The 17,630-nt window shown below is 43.6% G+C and overlaps 2 protein-coding genes across 2 annotated transcripts; both read left to right on the top strand.

Annotated features, from left to right (window-relative positions):
- Positions 1-204: 204 nt before the first annotated feature.
- Positions 205-2,017, top strand: LOC139327173 (homeobox protein Hox-D11-like). Its single transcript, XM_070956890.1, has 2 exons — positions 205-826; positions 1,782-2,017. The coding sequence occupies exons 1-2, from the start codon at positions 205-207 to the stop codon at positions 2,015-2,017; spliced, it is 858 nt and encodes a 285-aa protein (XP_070812991.1).
- Positions 2,018-10,327: 8,310 nt separating this feature from the next.
- On the top strand, positions 10,328-13,214 carry LOC139327172 (homeobox protein Hox-D10-like). The gene is made up of 3 exons (XM_070956889.1): positions 10,328-10,945; positions 11,015-11,144; positions 12,937-13,214. Exons 1-3 carry the CDS (start codon positions 10,328-10,330, stop codon positions 13,212-13,214), a joined length of 1,026 nt encoding a protein of 341 aa, XP_070812990.1.
- The last annotated feature ends 4,416 nt before the right edge of the window (positions 13,215-17,630 follow it).

Here is a 17,630-nt window from a genome sequence, read left to right as displayed (position 1 = left end):
CCTCGAATCAATCAAGATGGATTGCGCGTCAGCCCGCGGCGGGATTGCTTCCCTTTTCTCCCCGGCGGCTCGTGCCCAAAGCCTGGCGGGCACATAGATGGGGCTTCGGAAGATTGGGAGAGCTCAGCAGCTCCGCGGTTCCTGCTTCCGCCTGCTTCCACTCTTCCCAAGGCCAGCGGCGGAGGAGGTGAAGAAGCAGCAGCCATGAGTAACTTGGACAACTGCGGCAGCCACGGGGCCCCCGGCGTCTACCTCCCCTCGGCCTATTACATCTCCCCCTCCGATTTTTCCGGCAAGACCCCGTTTCTGTCCCAGCCGCCGCCTTCCTGTCAAATGGCTTTGTCTTATGCCTCCGCCTTGCCCGGCCAGGTGCAACCGGTGGGCGAAGTGCCCGCCGCCTTCCGTGATTACCCTGGAGGAGGTGGAAGCAGCAAGTGGGCTTACCGGAGCGCTTACAGCCCGGGTTACTACGAGGAGGTCTTCCCCAGCCGGGACTTCCTGCAACCGCCCCCCGCCAGTAGGAGCGACGCCTTCCTCAAAAGTGACCAGGTTTGCGGCACCCACCCCGCACCTTTCTATGGCGCCGTAGGCAGGAATGGCGTTCTCCCGCAGGGCTTCGACCAGTTTTACGAGGCGGCCCGCGGCTGCGCCCCTTCCCCGACCGAGGCAGAAAAGGAGAGCAACGAGGACCTCAAGCCGCCGCCACAGTCGAGGGACGCTGGCGACCCAAGCTCCCACCTTCCCAGGCCGAAGAAGGAAGCGGGGAACGAAGACAAGGCGGATTCCTCCTCGGGGGAGGCCCGCACTCCGAAAAGCCAGAGTTCAGGTAAGATGGCCCTCGGCTTCCTCCTTGAGAGGGAAGATCGAGAACGGTGGAGAAAGACAGAGAGAGAGAAAGAGAGAGCAAGAAAGAGAGAGAGAAAGAGAGAGAGAGACAGAAAGAGAGAGAGAGAGAGAGACAGAAAAAGAAAAAGAAAGAGAGAAAGAGAATGAGAGAGAGAAAGAGAGAGAGAGAGAGAGAGAGAGACAGACAGACAGACAGACAGAAAAAGAAAGAGAGAAAAAGAATGAGAGAGAGAGAGAGAGAGAGAGAGAGAGAGAGAGAGAGAGAGAGAGAGAGGCAGACGACAATCCATCAGTTCGTCAAGTCTCAACTTTTCCAGGTGCCATTTTATAAGCACTTTAACCAGCACTCTTTACATCTTCTATGGTCATAAAATCTGTTTGGGCTTCGATTCTTTTTTCTTTTCTTTTTTTGGAGGAGAACTTGGAAAAAGATTGGAAGGAAAGAGCTATGCGAAGACATTTCTGGTCTCTTAAAAGCACTCAACCCAACAAAAGAAGTCAGTCGCTATTCAAAGGGGAGTGAGGGGGGGGAGGTTGTCCGATAGGGTGAAAGGATGCTTCTGAAGAGAGGAAAGAGTTAAGAAACGGCGTTCGTTTTAACCCCATCCAAATCGCTTTCCATTCAGAAAAACACGAGCCCAAAGTCACCTGGGACCAATTCCCATTGAGTTCAGTGGGACTTAAGCCTTAGAAAGCAATATAATAAGGATGGGAACCTAAGAAGACTTTTCTTCCTCCCTTCCTTTTCCTTCTTTCCTTTCCAAGCCACTACGGCCCAGTTATCTGGAGGGAGGCCAGCAGTTATGGCGAGGGAAAGAAAGGAGTCAGTTTTCCAGGGAATAATAGTCGGTCTAGCTGTCCATGAAGATATTGGAATGAGGCCACTGCTGTCACTGCCATTCCTCCTCTTTCCTTCTTTTTCTGACCATTTTCAGCACTGCCCCAGAGATCACGGAAAAAGAGATGTCCTTACACCAAGTACCAGATTAGAGTCCTGGAACGGGAATTTTTCTTCAACGTCTACATCAACAAAGAGAAAAGACTCCAGTTGTCCAGAATGTTGAATCTCACAGATCGACAAGTCAAAATTTGGTTCCAAAATCGAAGGATGAAAGAAAAGAAACTCAACCGAGACCGTCTGCAATATTTCACGGGCAACCCCTTATTTTGAGAGGAGAAGCGGGAAGAGGTGGGGGAGAGAAAGGAAGGACAGATCTCCCTTTATTAACCAACCAGACACATGAGCACAAAAACCCTAGAGGTTAATTTGACTCCACCCGAAGGACAGAAGAAGCTTTTGTGTTATTTTTATTTTTATTTTTGGTTTGTGCTATTTCTTTGTCTCCTGGTGATCTCATGGGATTGATAGAGCAAAACCCTCCTAAAAGCAACTGGGGTAAACCCGACACTCCATCCCAATGCTGTAGTGTTGTCTTTCTTCTTTAACAAAAGGGGAGGGGAAAAAACCCAAATCACCCCCAACGTTCATTTATTTTTATTTTCTCACTGGCTTTTCATGGCGGCAACCAGAGACCTTGTGTGAATCTGACAGTTTTAAAATCAGGGCTTTAAGCATCCTCGGTTATTCTTTCCTCTTCCTCCTTTGGGCTTTGAGACAGGAATCCATTTCTCCGCCTGCACCATATATCATGGGTAAAGGGGATAATGTGCATTGGATCCATAACCTCATGCTGGTTAGAGAGGATTGGGAACTCTGTTGTCATATCAAGGGATGGGGACGCTGCCTTGTTCTTTTGTGCCTCCGTGATTTGCTAGTAAAGCTGAAACTGTATTTTCCACTTCCATTATCTGCTACATTATCCATTTCTGGGGAAGCACCACTGTATCCTTTCTGAGCCCACATGAAACTGAATCCTAGTACATATAGTCCCATGATCAAATATTTTAAGAGGAAAAAATCCAGAAAGGGGAATGTTTTCGACACTGAGGGCTGATAAGCCGAAGATGTGCAAAATCCATTCCACTGTTATCACTAAACATTGCAAGGATTTTATCCTAGGAGCCTAAATGGGCTCATAAAAATACCCCGATTAGACATCAGTTGTAAAGCCATAAGATGAAATTTCATCCTGTTGTAAGGTTTGGAGATGCTCAACTGTGGTCTTAGATGCAATCCACTCTTAGAAACTTCCAGCTCCAAACCTTGAACTTATTCATGGAGGAGGTGGGGGTGAGGAGAGGAACTACATTAAAGAAAGCAATTTTTAAAGGCATTCTTCCACATTATTGACGTGCAGAGACAAACTAATGGAAGGATTGAGGGAATCTCTGCTTTCCTACTAAATGGCTAACCCTTATTTATTTATTTATTTATTTTCTCCAGAAGGAATTTGGTAGAGGTTCTTCTCTCCACTTTGTTGTTGTGGCCTGTTTGAGCTGTTTACAAAACCTTGAACTGTCTAGACAACACCATAAAAACCCAGGGTCTGTAACAGCTTAATTAGCCTATATTGAACACCTTGTGTTGGGTGAGAAAAAGAAAGAGATTTCCACAAGTGTAATAAAAGAGGCAAGTGAGAAAACAATTTGACTTTTTTTAAAAGAAAGAAACAGAAAAGGGGGGAGGAAGGAACAGTTTGCATTCTCTTTGTGTTCATTAAAGGCCAGATTGGGAGGAATAAAATACCAGGAAATGCACAAAGTATGCCTTGAACTAAGAGAATGTAAGAAGACTGGGAGAATAATTTAATTTTTTTTAATTTAAACCCGACAAATTAAGTATATGCCTTTGAACTTCCAAGATGTCAAGGTCATCACCTTTAACCTTTCTGAATAATTAGAAGCCTCAAAGCTTTGCCTCTTATATTCAACTACCACCCACTCTTCCCACCCATTCCTCACTTCCTGTTTTCCCCTTTCCTTTTTCTGTCTCACACTGGTCATATCCTCATAGGTGCATAACAAAGAAGGACTACATACCAATTCAGATCAATGGATCCATCAATTTAACCTTAGTGCACTTCTCTGTATTTATCTAGAATGAAACGGGCAGAATCACCAGTGTGTGTATTATAAAAATCCTTTTTAGTTGCCCTTTAAATAACAATTTTCTTTTAAAAATATTGTTATAAGGGTTTTTTCTATGTAAAGCATTAGTTGCAAAAGCATTATTGCTCTTTATCTAGGTAAATCATGCCTTATGAAACATTGTTTAAAAGAAAGAACAAGCAAATTGACTCAATCCCTCTAAAATAAATGAGAAAGAATTCTTGGATTCCTATGGAACATTGATTACTTCAAAAATTGATACTTTGAAATGCAGATGCTAGTCTATGTTTCACAGGAAATGCAAGTAATCTGAATTGTTGCCTTAAGATATTTGAGAGAAAATTATCTTTACAGGATGAAAAATATATAGCAGTCCTATTCAATGTCTAACCATTTTTACAAAGAGGAGTTTAATTTGCATTCCCTTATGAATAAATACTGTAAGCATTTAAAGGAATAATCTTAAATATATTGTACATATTTATATTTATCCTTATATTCTTCTTTAACAAAGAACGGAAACAAAATGGTCAAAAGAAAAAAAAAGAACAAAATACAGGGACTGAAAACAGAATACTCCATATGCTATGCACGTAAATTCCACGTGAGGGCGCACTCATATTCCAGAATATATATTTGTCCTGATACTCTGGTATTTCCCCTCAATAATAATGTCATTAATAAAACGTAGAAGTGAGAAAACAAAGCAGAATCAAGAAATATTACAGAGGTAACTCACAAATATAATACAAACAAACTATATTCAATTAAAATTGATTTTTCTGTCATTAACAATATGACACACAGAATACAAATTCAAAACTATTTTTAGATGTGTGTAAGTGTGTATGAATACAGTTTGTGGTAGGGGAGTAATACGGTATGAGTCCAAAAGTGTCTTTTAATGAGATGGTAAATTGAACAATTTGGAAAATATGTAATCCTAATTAATGGATAAATGGTTGGCTGACATTTGTGAGTGTTTCCTCCCGGGTTAAAAAAATGGAGAGAGAGAATTATTTACCAGAAAAAAGTTAAACTTTTCTTAAATGAATTACTAGAGATCTAAATTTCATTCATAGCAGGATGAAGAATCACAACAGTTTTTCAAAAGGTATCTAAGAGGTAATTTGTTTTTTCCTCAAGGGAAAGAGAAATCTGTCTCTGAGTTTTGTTCAGTCCTAAATTTCTCCAAAGATGCACTTTTAAAAAATTATACAGCAAAGGATGAGCTCGTCATTTTCCCAACTTTCTTCCTCTAATCCTAACAAATGAGAGAGAGTCAAAAAAAAAAAAAGGAAACAAGAAACCAGATAAAGTCATATTTGAGAAATAGATGCAGAATTCTTTGTTTACCAGATAGATTTTTTTTTTTTTTCATTTAAAAGGAAATCCATGGTTATTCTGGTTACCTAAAACAATGAATTTTTAAAAATACGAAATAATTTCTTAAAAATACTCATGAAAAATTGAAAGTCTTGGAACTGATTAATTATCTGCTTGAATCAAAAATAAAGAAAACAGCATAATATTCTGAGAACAGACAATGTCAAAACTGCCTGGCTGCCTTTTCCTTATTCTTCAATTGAAGCATGTGCTGTAAACCATCACTGTGAAGATGACAACAGATTTGTCCCCTGAATCCTTTCTTCTACTGTTTCTACTATGCTTTTAAAATGTAATGTTGATTGAAGGATTTTTGTGTTATATAAGTTTCTGTCTGTCTGTCCTCTGCCTATTAAATTGGATAAAGATTCGTAATATTTGCTTTGTCCTTTTGGGGACTTTAAAAACATGAACGATGCTGATGCTGGCTAGCTTTGCTAGAATATTATTTCATGAATTCTCTTCCTGATTTCTAAACTCGGCCAGTGAAAATATTGTTAACTATTTTGTTGTCTGTCTATATGAGCTTTTAAATTATGATGACTATCCCCCCCACCCCAAACTACACTGGCTTGAGATTTTAAACATAAGACTTACCGGGGCCACTCGAATAGCTTTATGTCCTATTTTTTCCAGGGCTTCTGATGAAAAGAAAGACTATATATAAACAGCTATAAGCCAATCCGTCTTGCCAGACCCCTTCCCGCTGCCCCCACTCCAGTGGAAAAAAAGCTTATAGCATTTGATATAGAACTCTGAGCTTTCCAATCCGTTGTGAAACAAAGGCAAAATATAAATTTATCTAAGGGGGGGGATGCTATGCACCTCCTGAGTATAAAAATTATCATTTGTGTAACAAAAATCATGAAGGCTTGGGGGAGCTGTCCAAATATGAGCCGGACTTTTGTCTGTGAATTTTGGGTTTGCACAATATTGTAATAATATCTCTCCCCCTCACTGCATAGAAATATTTTGGCTGTTGCATATGGTGGAATAGACAGGGAAGATGAAACAATTTAATTTTCATATTATTAAGAGTGGGGCACTTTAGTGTTGTTTGGCAGTATGTTAATGTGTCTTAATTAAAAGGAAATCTTCTTATGCAGCCCGCTCCACACCAGGGAGAAACGAAAGCAAATAGTTCTGTTTATAAATTCCTCCTGCAGGAAAAAAATGAAATGAAAAGAAGAAGTTTGTCTCTATTACAGGTTTAGCCCGATTCTGTCTGATTCTGATGAATTCCAGTCTTTTCGTGATATTTAATGATCAAAAGTTCCATTTTGCATTTTTACAGTTTAATGTTTCTCGATTGATAGGAGAATCTTTAATAATTAGGGCAAATAAAGGAGAGAATAAAGGAGGGGGGGAAAAACCCGGCAAGAATTCGGGCTGGATGGGAGTGAGAGTGGGGAAACCCTATAACCCAGGTATATAACACATGGCATAAATTTGAAGGATTAAAATGTTAAGCAACGACATCCCCCACCCACCTCCCGTTTTTACATTCGATTATTTATTCAGACAGAAAAGTGTAGTGTCAACACTTATTTTATTGCAAATAATCATGGACGTATAAATGGAGCTTCTAAGGCTTTCACTCTTTTGGAGGAAAAAATATGGAACAGTCAACAGGAAACCCTTTGCTGGTAATGCAGATTGTATATCTCATTTATGGCACAATATTGATTTATTTATTCGTGTTAATTACTCCAATTCCGGCTTAATGTGATTTAAAACTTCAGTGACATTAAGCACACAAAGTCTAAAGAACCAGCTTCTTAAGAAAGATGTTTATTCACCCTCTGGAAGATGTTGCACAAATGTTACATTTGGATTTATATACCCATTTCTTCTGTTCAAATCACTTTGCCTGCTCAGCTGAAAGCAGGTTTTTTTTTTTTTTTAAAGGAGCCTTTGGCCATGGCCAGGTTTCCTTAGGAGCAGGAGGGCACCCCTCCCCCCAATTCATCTTGATTTGGACCCAAATAATTGGAGGTTAGACTTTGGGGCGGTAATATCCGACACCCCAAATAATTTTTAAAAATGCAAAATCAAAAGCAAGTCAACCTTAAAGCCTCTCGGGATATATAGGAGAGCGAGTCCTGACTTGTTGTTTTAACGTGGCAACTGGGCTACAAACGCCAATAAAATAGAATAGATAAAATAAAACAAAAATAAATAAACCGCGGGTAAACAATGCCCTCGGTGGTCTACTGCTAGGGCCCTTCTTCAAACGACTGCGGAGTTACGGAATGGGAATAAAATCCCTGATTAGATTTCACGGCAAAATCTGAAAAAGGGCAGTCAAAGGGAAAAGGAGGTATTGGGTTGCTTTAAACTCGGCGGGCCGCCTGGCTTCTTGTTTTCCGAGGAGAAGGGAGAGGGGGAGGAAAAATGGCTGGGAAGCCCATAAAACCCTCAGCCCCCCCAAAGAGAGAGCGTCGTGACCTCCACTTTTGTCTGCTTCCCAGCCGGGCCAAACGTTTAGCAATGGCTCTGATAATGATCTCAAAATTGAAGGTGAGCGAGCGGAATTCTGCTCGCCGCCACCCTAGGCGGCCGCTTAAGACTCCGGTGAGTGAGGGGCCTTCTTGTCTGAATTCTCCACCCCGCACGCCCCACGCGGGACACGGCCAAGAGTCGCCCGAGAATGGGAAAGAGTTTGGCAAACCCTGGACGATGTTGGGTGGGAATATAGTTAGGAAGGTGAAAAAGACTTGGGCTCTCGGATCGCAATGGAGCCTGCAGACAAAAGCTGTAAAAGGCGCCGCCGCTTTTAACCTGGCATTGATGTTGTATTTGAACAGCTGTGATCAGCTTCTTAAAGGTCTGTCTCATTGTCACAGGGAGATTGTTAGTTGTTGTTGTTTTTTTAAGATGGGGGAGGTGTGCAGAAAAAGGCCAAGGAAGGATTTTTAAAAGAAAGAGAGAGAGAACGAGAGAGAAAGAGAGGAAGAAAACCGTCCTCGACAATCCCAAGGAGAGAAAATGATTTTGAAGATAGTAGACTGGTTGAAGGAGCAATTTGTCAACAATAGATGGTCAACAATAGAGGCTAGGAATCAACCTTTAAAAGATTTGAGGTTTGGTTTGACTGAAGTTTTCCTTGAAAAGAAAGGAGGGGAAAGGGAGGGGACCAATTCAATTAACAAAGAGGAGCTGATGGCCGCAAATATGTCCATGAAGCAGCATAATATTTATTCTTTAAAAAATGGAGGATGAATGTGGTATGCTGGACTGTGCATGTCAGATACATTTTGGAAAGGAAGGGAGAGGGCTGGAGAAGGGAGAAAAGCATATTCTAAAATTTTAATTAAAACCCAGTCAGTTCACCCCCATGCATTCTTTAACCTTATTTCATAGGAGAGAGAAGACAAAACTTTTATCCTAAGCTATATTGGGAAAAAAGTATATTTAAAGACATAACCTCTAAGTTGTCAAACAGGCAGAGGTAATGTTCTGTTTTTACCGTTGGTCAGTTTGTACATCCTTGCCATTTTTGAAATGTATGAAGTTAGGCCAAGAAAACTATAGGTTTTGTTTGCTTTTGTTTTAGGTGAGTTCATTGGTGTTTAAGCAGTTCAGTATTATATAACATTACTGTAAAATACCTTTTAACATAATAGCTTTTTTTGTTCTGTTGTACTGGGCAATGCGATATTGTTCATACGTATATCAAAAGAAAAGTTTGTGATTCCCCCCTTTCCTTTAACCTAATAAAAGGGGGGGGGACAAAAAAAAACAGAATAAGCCCTTATCGTAATAGGCCAGCTTTTATATCTGACAATTTGTATTAAAACAAAAGTTGACCTCGGTTAGGAGAAAAAAAAAGGAAAAAATCAATGGTATAATTTTCAATAATTCATAACGTGAACACTATTATGCTAAATCTTAACTATTAATCTTCTCCTTCACAAAGTCTAGATTGATTTGTTAATAAAGTATCTTTCCTGCGTGTGGCTACAGAGGGAATAACTCTTGAAAAAGCTTCAGAAGCAAGAAAATTACCAACTGGCTTGGAGCATGTAGATGAGGATTGTATTGATCGCCCTGATTCCTCTTAATCTGTATTAATCAATTCTGTTACCTTTTGGATCTTGTCAGACGCCAATGCTTTTAAAAAACCCATAAAAGGAAAACGTTTTCCCACCCCTGCATTCTTCCCAAACAATGACATTTCTAGGGAACAAACATCCCGCAAATATTCTCTGTTGCCAACTCACCCTCCCTGCCTTTCTTTTGTCAGGGAGATCTTACTGGTTGGGGAGTCTCCCCCCCACCCCCACCCAAAAGAGAGTAATTTTGAAGTGTGTAAAGACAAAAGTGTGTATGGTCTAAGGTCAGTTCTTCTGAAGGCCTAGTAGAGGCCAGTTTATGGAAGTGGACCATAGTGCTGTTGGAGACAGAAACAGACCAGGGTGGTGATGATGATGACCAACGTTCTACATTTTGCATTCTTTCACTGCATGTATTCGGTGCCATCTTCTCCCCTACCCTCCTTTTGCCCTCTGTGCAGCTTACTCAGTCTTAGAACTGAAGTAGGTGTTCTACATTTTTTTTTTTGGAACAAAAACAACAGAAACTGCTTTAAATTCAGGCTCAACTCAATAGCCTCTGTTGTAATAAAAAGGAACGGGGGGGGGGGGGGTTGGGAGAGAAGAATTAGAACAGCCTATTGCATTTCCTTCTTTTAAATCAGCAGAATTGCACCGAGGATTGACTTTTGCAAATACACACATCCCAAAAACGGGGGTCATGGGGCGGGGGTACAGAGAGAGAGCGAGAGGGAGAGAGGAAGAGGAGGAGGAGAAAGGTGGCAGGGGGGGCTGCGGCGGGCAGGCTGAGCGCCTGCATTTCCCCCTGGGTATCCTAGGTGTCGCTGTTGTCCACCTTTGCGCCGCAGCTCGGCGTGTCTCGGGGAGCACGTGATCGGCGGGGAGGCCGCGGCTCCCGGGCCGTTTTCGAATCTCATTGGCTCGCCTGTCATGTGGTCGTGCGGAGGCATCCACAATTACACCGGGCATGTTTTCGTAGAGATGTCAGCCTACAAAGGACACCCTCGCTCTTCTCCCAATTCCTCCCCAAAATGTCCTTTCCCAACAGCTCTCCTGCCGCCAACACCTTCCTAGTCGACTCCTTGATCAGCGCCTGCAGGAGCGATAGCTTTTACTCCAACGGCGCCGGCATGTACATGCCATCGCCCAGCACAGACATTGGCACGTACGGGATGCAAACCTGTGGACTTCTACCGTCTCTGGCCAAACGAGAAGTCAACCCTCAAACTATGGGCATGAACGTGCATCCCTACATCCCTCCGGTAGACAACTGGAGCGAGCCCAACAGGCCGTGCCGAATAGAGCAACCTGTTACTCAGCAGGTGCCCACTTGTTCCTTTGCGACCAATATTAAGGAAGAAAGCAATTGCTGCATGTATTCGGACAAGCGGGCCAAGTTGGCCTCCCCTTCCGACGTTCCTTCCTACCAGAGGTTAGTCTCTGACTCGTGTCCCATTGAAAACCCCGAGGTCCCCGTCCCAGGGTATTTCAGACTGAGCCAGACCTACGCCGGGGGAAAAGCCCAAGAGTACCATAACAGCCCTGAAGCCAGCTCCGCTCTCATGCTGCAGTTAAACCCGCGCGGTGCCTCCAAACCGCAGGTCGCCTCGCAGGTTCCGATGGACAAGAAAATGAATGAAAATCCCAGCGCCAACGCCAACGCCCCCGGCCACAGTAACGGCAACGGCGGCGGCGGCCATCAGCACCAACATCAGCAGCCGGAGAACTCCGCCAAAGCCTCCTCCCAGGTGGAAAGTCCCGAGTCTAAGTCCGCGCTGCCGGACGAGCGGAGCTGCCTGGCCGAAGCCGCCGTCTCCAGCCCAGAAAGCCAAGAGAAAGAGAGCAAAGGTCGGTATGGTTTGCCAAGTTGGGAACGTCCGTAAATGCCAGGAAAACGCTGCCATCGTTGCTCAGCTGAAAAGACGCTCTTTCCCTCCCGCCGTCCCTCCCTTCCTCCCTCCTTTCCTCCCTCCCTCCAGCCGTCCCGTCCTGTCCTCACTCGCCCGCTCGCCCTCTTCCCCTCGGTTGGGTACTCCAGGTGTTAGACGCCCAGGGAAAGCGGGAGCAGCTGCTAGGGGCTCAACTGCAATCGGTGTCCTACTTCTCTTTCCTGGCTCTGGAAATTGCTTTTTGCCCCCTTCGTTTGGGCTGGGCGTCCAAACAGAATATTCCAAGAATTGTGAAATTACAGTCTATTCAGCACCCCCAGCCTCCACCCTAATCCCACTAAGATCCAATCTTTCCTCTGTGGGTTTTCATTCATCTAACTGGGGCACAGGCACTTCAAAATAAGAGTATTCTTCTGCCGGAGGAGGTGGCGGCAGAACTAGATAAAAGTTTGAAAGAGGGAGGCAGTTAGAAACAACCTTAAAAAAAACAAAACACTAAACTAAACTAGGATGCACAGCCTTTGGATCCAGTTTAAATCTCCAAAGGTTGGTTATAGTTTGGAGGAGAAAATTTTATTAAATACTTAAAATAAATGTGCTTCGTTCATTATTCTTTTAAAAGTAAAGGGTGGTGAGCCACAGGAGATTTCATCTCGGGAGGGGTGGAAGGAGAATAAGCCCCCGCCCACAAATAATTTTGCAGCCGCTGGTCAGAATTTGACCTTATTGTGTACATTTAAAATAAAGAACGACAACGGGCATTACACACAAATCAAAGATAAATTCTGCATCTAAGGTGAGGATGGAGTGGAGAGAATACTTAAAATGAAAGGGGAAAAAATCTTTGCTCAGTTTGGTATTCATTGTTCAAACTTTGGGGTTAATTGAGACCTTAAAACATCCCTGTTTTAATATTCAATGGCAGGAGAGTTATAGGTGAGGCCCTTTTGAAATGAGTGAGATCAGAGGGTTTTTAACTCAGGCTTTCTGTCCAATCTTTTGGTTAAAATCAGTGTTTTACAAGACGTGGGCTGATTGTAAAAGTCACACCCATTAAGTAGTATTGTTGACAAGGTGGCAGGATTGAAACAGTCCCTGTGAAACGGTTGTAGTTGAACCAAAATGTGTCTGTTCCCAAACAGAGTGCCTAGATATTCTCGTGCCATCACTCTGTTGAACACCTAATTCTCACAATACTGTCTATGTCTATTTACCCATGTTGTATGGCATTATTATTATTATTATTATTATTATTATTATTATTATCACCATTATTGTCTTTTACTACCCTCTCTTATTGCTATGATGATTATGATGATGGTTACTTTGTTGCTTTGCATGTACACTGAGAGTTTCAGCACCAGAGACAAATTCCTTGTGTGCCTAATCCTACTTGCCCAAATTAAATATTCTATATATTCTAGTATATATTCTATATGCCACAAAGAATATAACTGAACAGTCCCTATCATGGGAAATTGTGTGTTGCTGGCATTTAAAAAAAAAGTTAATGTAGAAAAAATGTTGTTTTTTTAAAAAGAAAAAAAATCACACTTCTTCCTGAATTAATGTAGGCACCTAGCTGGCAATGTTTCATACCCACAAGGAAAGAGGCATCCTTTCCGTCAGACACAATGGAAATGGGTTCATGGCCAAGGCTATAGTATAAGAGACTGAGGTCCTTTCTTTTCTGTTTTGTTTTGTCTTGTCTTCCTCCCCCTCCCACTTCCTTCTCCCTTCGATTTCACTAGAGGAAGCCAAGTCTGATACTCCAACCAGCAATTGGTTAACGGCAAAGAGTGGCAGAAAGAAGAGGTGCCCTTACACTAAACACCAAACACTGGAATTAGAGAAAGAATTCTTGTTCAATATGTACCTCACCCGAGAGCGCCGCCTAGAGATCAGTAAGAGCGTAAACCTCACTGACAGGCAGGTCAAGATCTGGTTCCAAAACCGCAGAATGAAACTCAAGAAGATGAGTAGGGAGAACCGAATCCGAGAACTGACTGCTAATCTGACCTTCTCTTAAACTGCACAACCTGGTCTGGCCACGATGCTGTTGCCATTGGTTGGCCCATGATTACGAAAGACTGGCCCAGGTGGGTGAGTGGGTGGGTGGGTAGGTGGGTGGGTAGCGGCGGAGGGTACATGCCTTCGTGTTCCATTTTTTAAATTTCTGATATAACGTGTCCTTTTGTTATTATTTTTAGTGATGCAAATGTCCATGTATGTTCCTATGATATGTCTTTCTCTCTGACTCTATGTCTCTCTCTGTGTGTGTGTCTCTCTCTGTTTTTCTCTCTATCTCTCTTTCTCTCTCTGTCTCTCTTGGGTTCACATGTATAGTTTATTTGTTTTTCTTCATCGTAATGCAGGGTAAACTCTGATTGATCCTTATAACTTGGTCTTAACTTATTAGAGCTGTTGACTTATTCCGACAATGTACTTTTTTTTAATGTTTTTAACTAAACAAGGGGTATTTATGTGGGGGTTACTACATGGGCCATTACATTTGGAATATATACAACAGTTTAACAATAATTGAATAAAATGAATTAATAAATGTGCTCCCTGGATTTGGGAAGCGAAAGAAAGGACAAGCAAGCACATTTGACGATGTAAATCTCCATCTCCATCCTTCCGTGTGTTAGGCTTGTGCTTCATGCCAAGGTCTCTTTCATCTACAGCTATGGACTATCTTTTTCTCTCTCCTTGTGGTGCATACGTGGAATCGTGGTCTTTACAAGCAATATGTCTCCTTTTTGTGCATGTCTTATTTGCATGTATAATGCAATAAATTCTGTAAAGTTATTGAGTTCTATTCGTCTTTCCAGAAAAACTGAGCAGCAAAGAGTTGGCTGAATCCCTTGCTGCGGGCCTGGGAAAAGACAAGCCTATAGGAAAGGGAAGCTGCTGGCCACTGACTGGTTCCCATTTTCTTCTTCCTTTTCCTCTTTCTCCTTCTTTTCTGAGGACTGTAAAGTGTAAGATCAAATGCAATGGCTAAGCGCTGGTTGCAATCCTTTCAGGATTGATGAAATCTTCGATTTAAGGCCAACACAAGCCTCCTTTTTACAATTACATGGTTAGTGGATTTAAAAACAAGCAAAGCAGAAACCACAAACCAAAGTAAAACAATCTTTGGAACAGGATAAACAGGATGTTTTGTAAATACTGGCCATGGGCAATCTAGCAGGCAAGGGAAACTTAAGTGAAACCTCCCACACATCGTGCTTTATTTTCTTTGTGTGTGTGTTTAACTAGGCAGAGGAAACTATGAAGAGTATTATTCGGTCACCTTCTGAAAATCAGAGAAATAATTTTGTCTGTCTATCTTACCTAGCCCTTTTCTCTCCACTTTCAAAAGTTGCAATGGGTGCGCTGGATTTGTGGGGGCATGGATCAGTGCAAATCTGTTTCAATTTCCCTGCAATCTAGGCAGGAAAGTTTTGATTGTTCTTGTACCAAATGTCAAGATAATGGAGCCTGGGACTTTTTGCATCCCACATTCCTGCAAAATAAATATTACTAGCAGTCACTTTATCTTCTGAAAAAAAGAGGCTGGAAGAGAGGGAGGAAGGGAGGAAAGGAGGAAGGAAGAAGGAGGAAAAGGAGGCAGAGAGAGAGGGCGGGGAGAGAGAGAGAGCTTGGGGCAAAGAAACATTGAAGCAAAAACGACGTTTAGTGGGAGTTTGCAAATGAAGGTGACTCTCAAATGAAGTCCAAATGGTACCATGGAAGAGAACATTTGTAATTCAGGGTTGGACCGTGGAGTCCTTGGTAGTCTCTGGGCTTGGTTGTTTTCTTGCAGACGTTTCATTACCAAGTAATGTTTGTCTGCAAGAAAACAACCAAGCTGAGAAAGTACCAAGGACTCCATGGAAGTTCAAATGCTTGGATCCGTGTTCAGCTTCAAAGAGTAGGCACCCCGTTAACACCCCCCCCTTGCGTTCTAAACCCAGACTTCCAAAAATACTGCATTGCTTCCCTAGCCCAGAGCATTCGTTGGGTTCGCTGCTTTTAGTCGGGCGAAGGAAGTTTTTTGAGAAACTGGCGAAGGGCTCCGTCCAGAGGAAACTGTTTTGAGTGTTACTAACTTCCAGGGATGTATTGAGAAAACTTTTCCCATTAGTTTACCCACTAGTTTTTATTTCTTTCTCTGCTGATGTACCTCGCCTGTTTTAAACTAAATGCGTTTTGATCTGGTGGATCGAGCACGTTTTCCCTTATACTTGACTGGTTGAAATGTCAGTCAGTTTGGTATCCGGACACTTTGCTGTACATAACGTAAATTTGGATTTGTTAACATCCTTTGAGGGGTGAAGAGGGAAAATACATTTTCAACAAACACCCACACGCTGCCATTCTTCGGCAGCGTCTCCGAGCCCACTTTATTTTGAACATAAATTCTGCGCCAGCCGAGGCCAATGGATTCCACAGTGTTATACCAATTAGGATAGGTACGTTTCTCAGTCTTACGCGTGGCTGGCTGGGTTGTGCGTGCTTGTGCATCGACATACAGGCACGCAGGCACGGGCATCCACCTATAAACGTGTGCGTTCGCCGTAATAGACAGTAAGGCTTTCACGTTGTTGGAAATTAAAAGGAATAGAGCTGCAAACTCGCAACACGCCGCCTTCTAGCAAATCTCCGAAAGGAGGGGTAGAAAACAGGAAAACGCCCCACCTCGTCTTTCTCCGCCTTTCGGGAGGCCAACGTGTCGGACAGAGGCGTCCGACTTGTTTAATTGACGCAAGACCTTGGATTCGCACGGATCTTGCCCCTCATTCAAAGCAAAGCCAGGTCTAGCCTCTCTGAAAAAGAAAAAAAGGGCGCGCTTGCAAAAAAGAAAGACAGGAAGGAAGGAAGAAAGGAAGGAAGGAAGGAAGGAAGGAAGGAAGGAAGAAAGAAAGAAAGAAAGAAAGAAAGAAAGAAAGAAAGAAAGAAAGAAAGAAAGAAAGAAAGAAAGAAAGAAAGAAAGAAAGAAAGAAAGAAAGAAAGAAAGAAAGAAAGAAAGAAAGAAAGAAAAAGAAAAGGGGGGGAGGCAGTTGAATTACTAGAAGCCCGGCGAGACCATTGTTCCTCTAGTGCTAAAACCTACAGCCGGAAACTTGGCCTCCACCAGTCCATAATACAGGCTGTAAAACGCGGCTGAAGCTCCTCCATTTAATTGGGTCGAAGGGGGGGGGGGAAGCGAATGGAGGTGGCCGGAGGCTCCCAGCTAGTTTAAAAAAACAAAAAAAAAAAGCATTTCTTCCTGGAAGTTGGCAGGGCCGCCCCCACCCCTCCCTCTTTCCGACTGCTGTCTTCCAGCGGGCTGGGCGTAGCAAGGCCGAGGCCGCTCCATTCATTCACTAGGCGCACTCATTCATTCATTTTTTTTATTATTATTATTCTCTTCCCGAACTCCTGGAAGTTATACTACCGCTTCTTTGAAGTCCTTTGCTGTTCAGACCTCTGGGAAGCGCCGACATTCAGCTTGATGTTAGCCCTGAACGCAGAAGTGGGGGGGAAAGAGGGGTGGTGGTGGAGAAAAAGGGATGGAAAAGGGGAAAGAGAAAGACAAGAGACTGAAAGAGGGAGAGAGAGAGAGAGAGAGTGTGGGAAAAGCAGAGGCTCCGTGCCATCGGTCCGTTTTATTAGACGACGAGCACATTAATCTGTAATCAAATGCATCTCATAAAAAGATTTATTGAAAAGCATAAAATCATGGCGGGGAATGAGAGAGAGAGAGAGAGAGGTCTCGACTTCCACCTGTTTTCAAACAAGACCAGGGGTCAACCCTCCTTTCTTCCCACCACCACCCCTTTTCTCCCACTTATTCAGGGGTTCCCATTTCACTCGGGCTCTCCCGGTTTGTCAAAGAGATTCCCTGGCAAAGCGAGCCCCGCACTGCGCAGTTGCACGAGGTGCCTCGCCTCTCGCTTCTCTGTGGGGCGAACCGGGATCGCGACGGGCGATCCTTCCTTTCTCCCTCCTCCTCCTCCTCCTGGCGATCTTTCAGGGGTTCCTGGCAGCGGGAGGGGGGCGAGTTTAGCCGGGCCACCGCTCCCCGCTCGTCGGATAAACGACTGGCAGCCCAAGAAAGGCGAAGAAATAGTCCGCCAATTTGCGCCACAGCTCTCTCTCTCTCTCTCTCTCGCTCTCTCTCTGCGGGAGGGCCACGCCCTCCCGGACTCTGGGCTGAGGCAGGGCTAGCCGTGGAAGGATTCGGCTCTTCTTCTCGCTCTCTTGCCCCCCCCCACCCCCCGCGGCGCGCAATGTCAGGGCCTTCGTGTCTCCAAGGCAGTTGGGAGGGCTGCGCTCCCCTATGGCCGATGTGAGAGCGTGAGCGAGAGAGAGAGAGAGAGAGCGTGAGGGGCGCGCGCGCTTTTACGGAACGCTGCCAGCCGCCCTTGCCGAACGCCAACCTAGCGGATTGATTTACTTCGAGTTATTGGTAAAT

Source organism: Pituophis catenifer, unplaced genomic scaffold (genome assembly GCF_029215685.1).
Source record: "Pituophis catenifer annectens isolate HBS135680 unplaced genomic scaffold, rPitCat1.0.hap2 SCAF_1, whole genome shotgun sequence".
Lineage (NCBI taxonomy): Eukaryota > Metazoa > Chordata > Lepidosauria > Squamata > Colubridae > Pituophis > Pituophis catenifer.
Note: the sequence above shows the minus strand (reverse complement) of the source record. Positions and strands in the feature narration are given on the sequence as shown.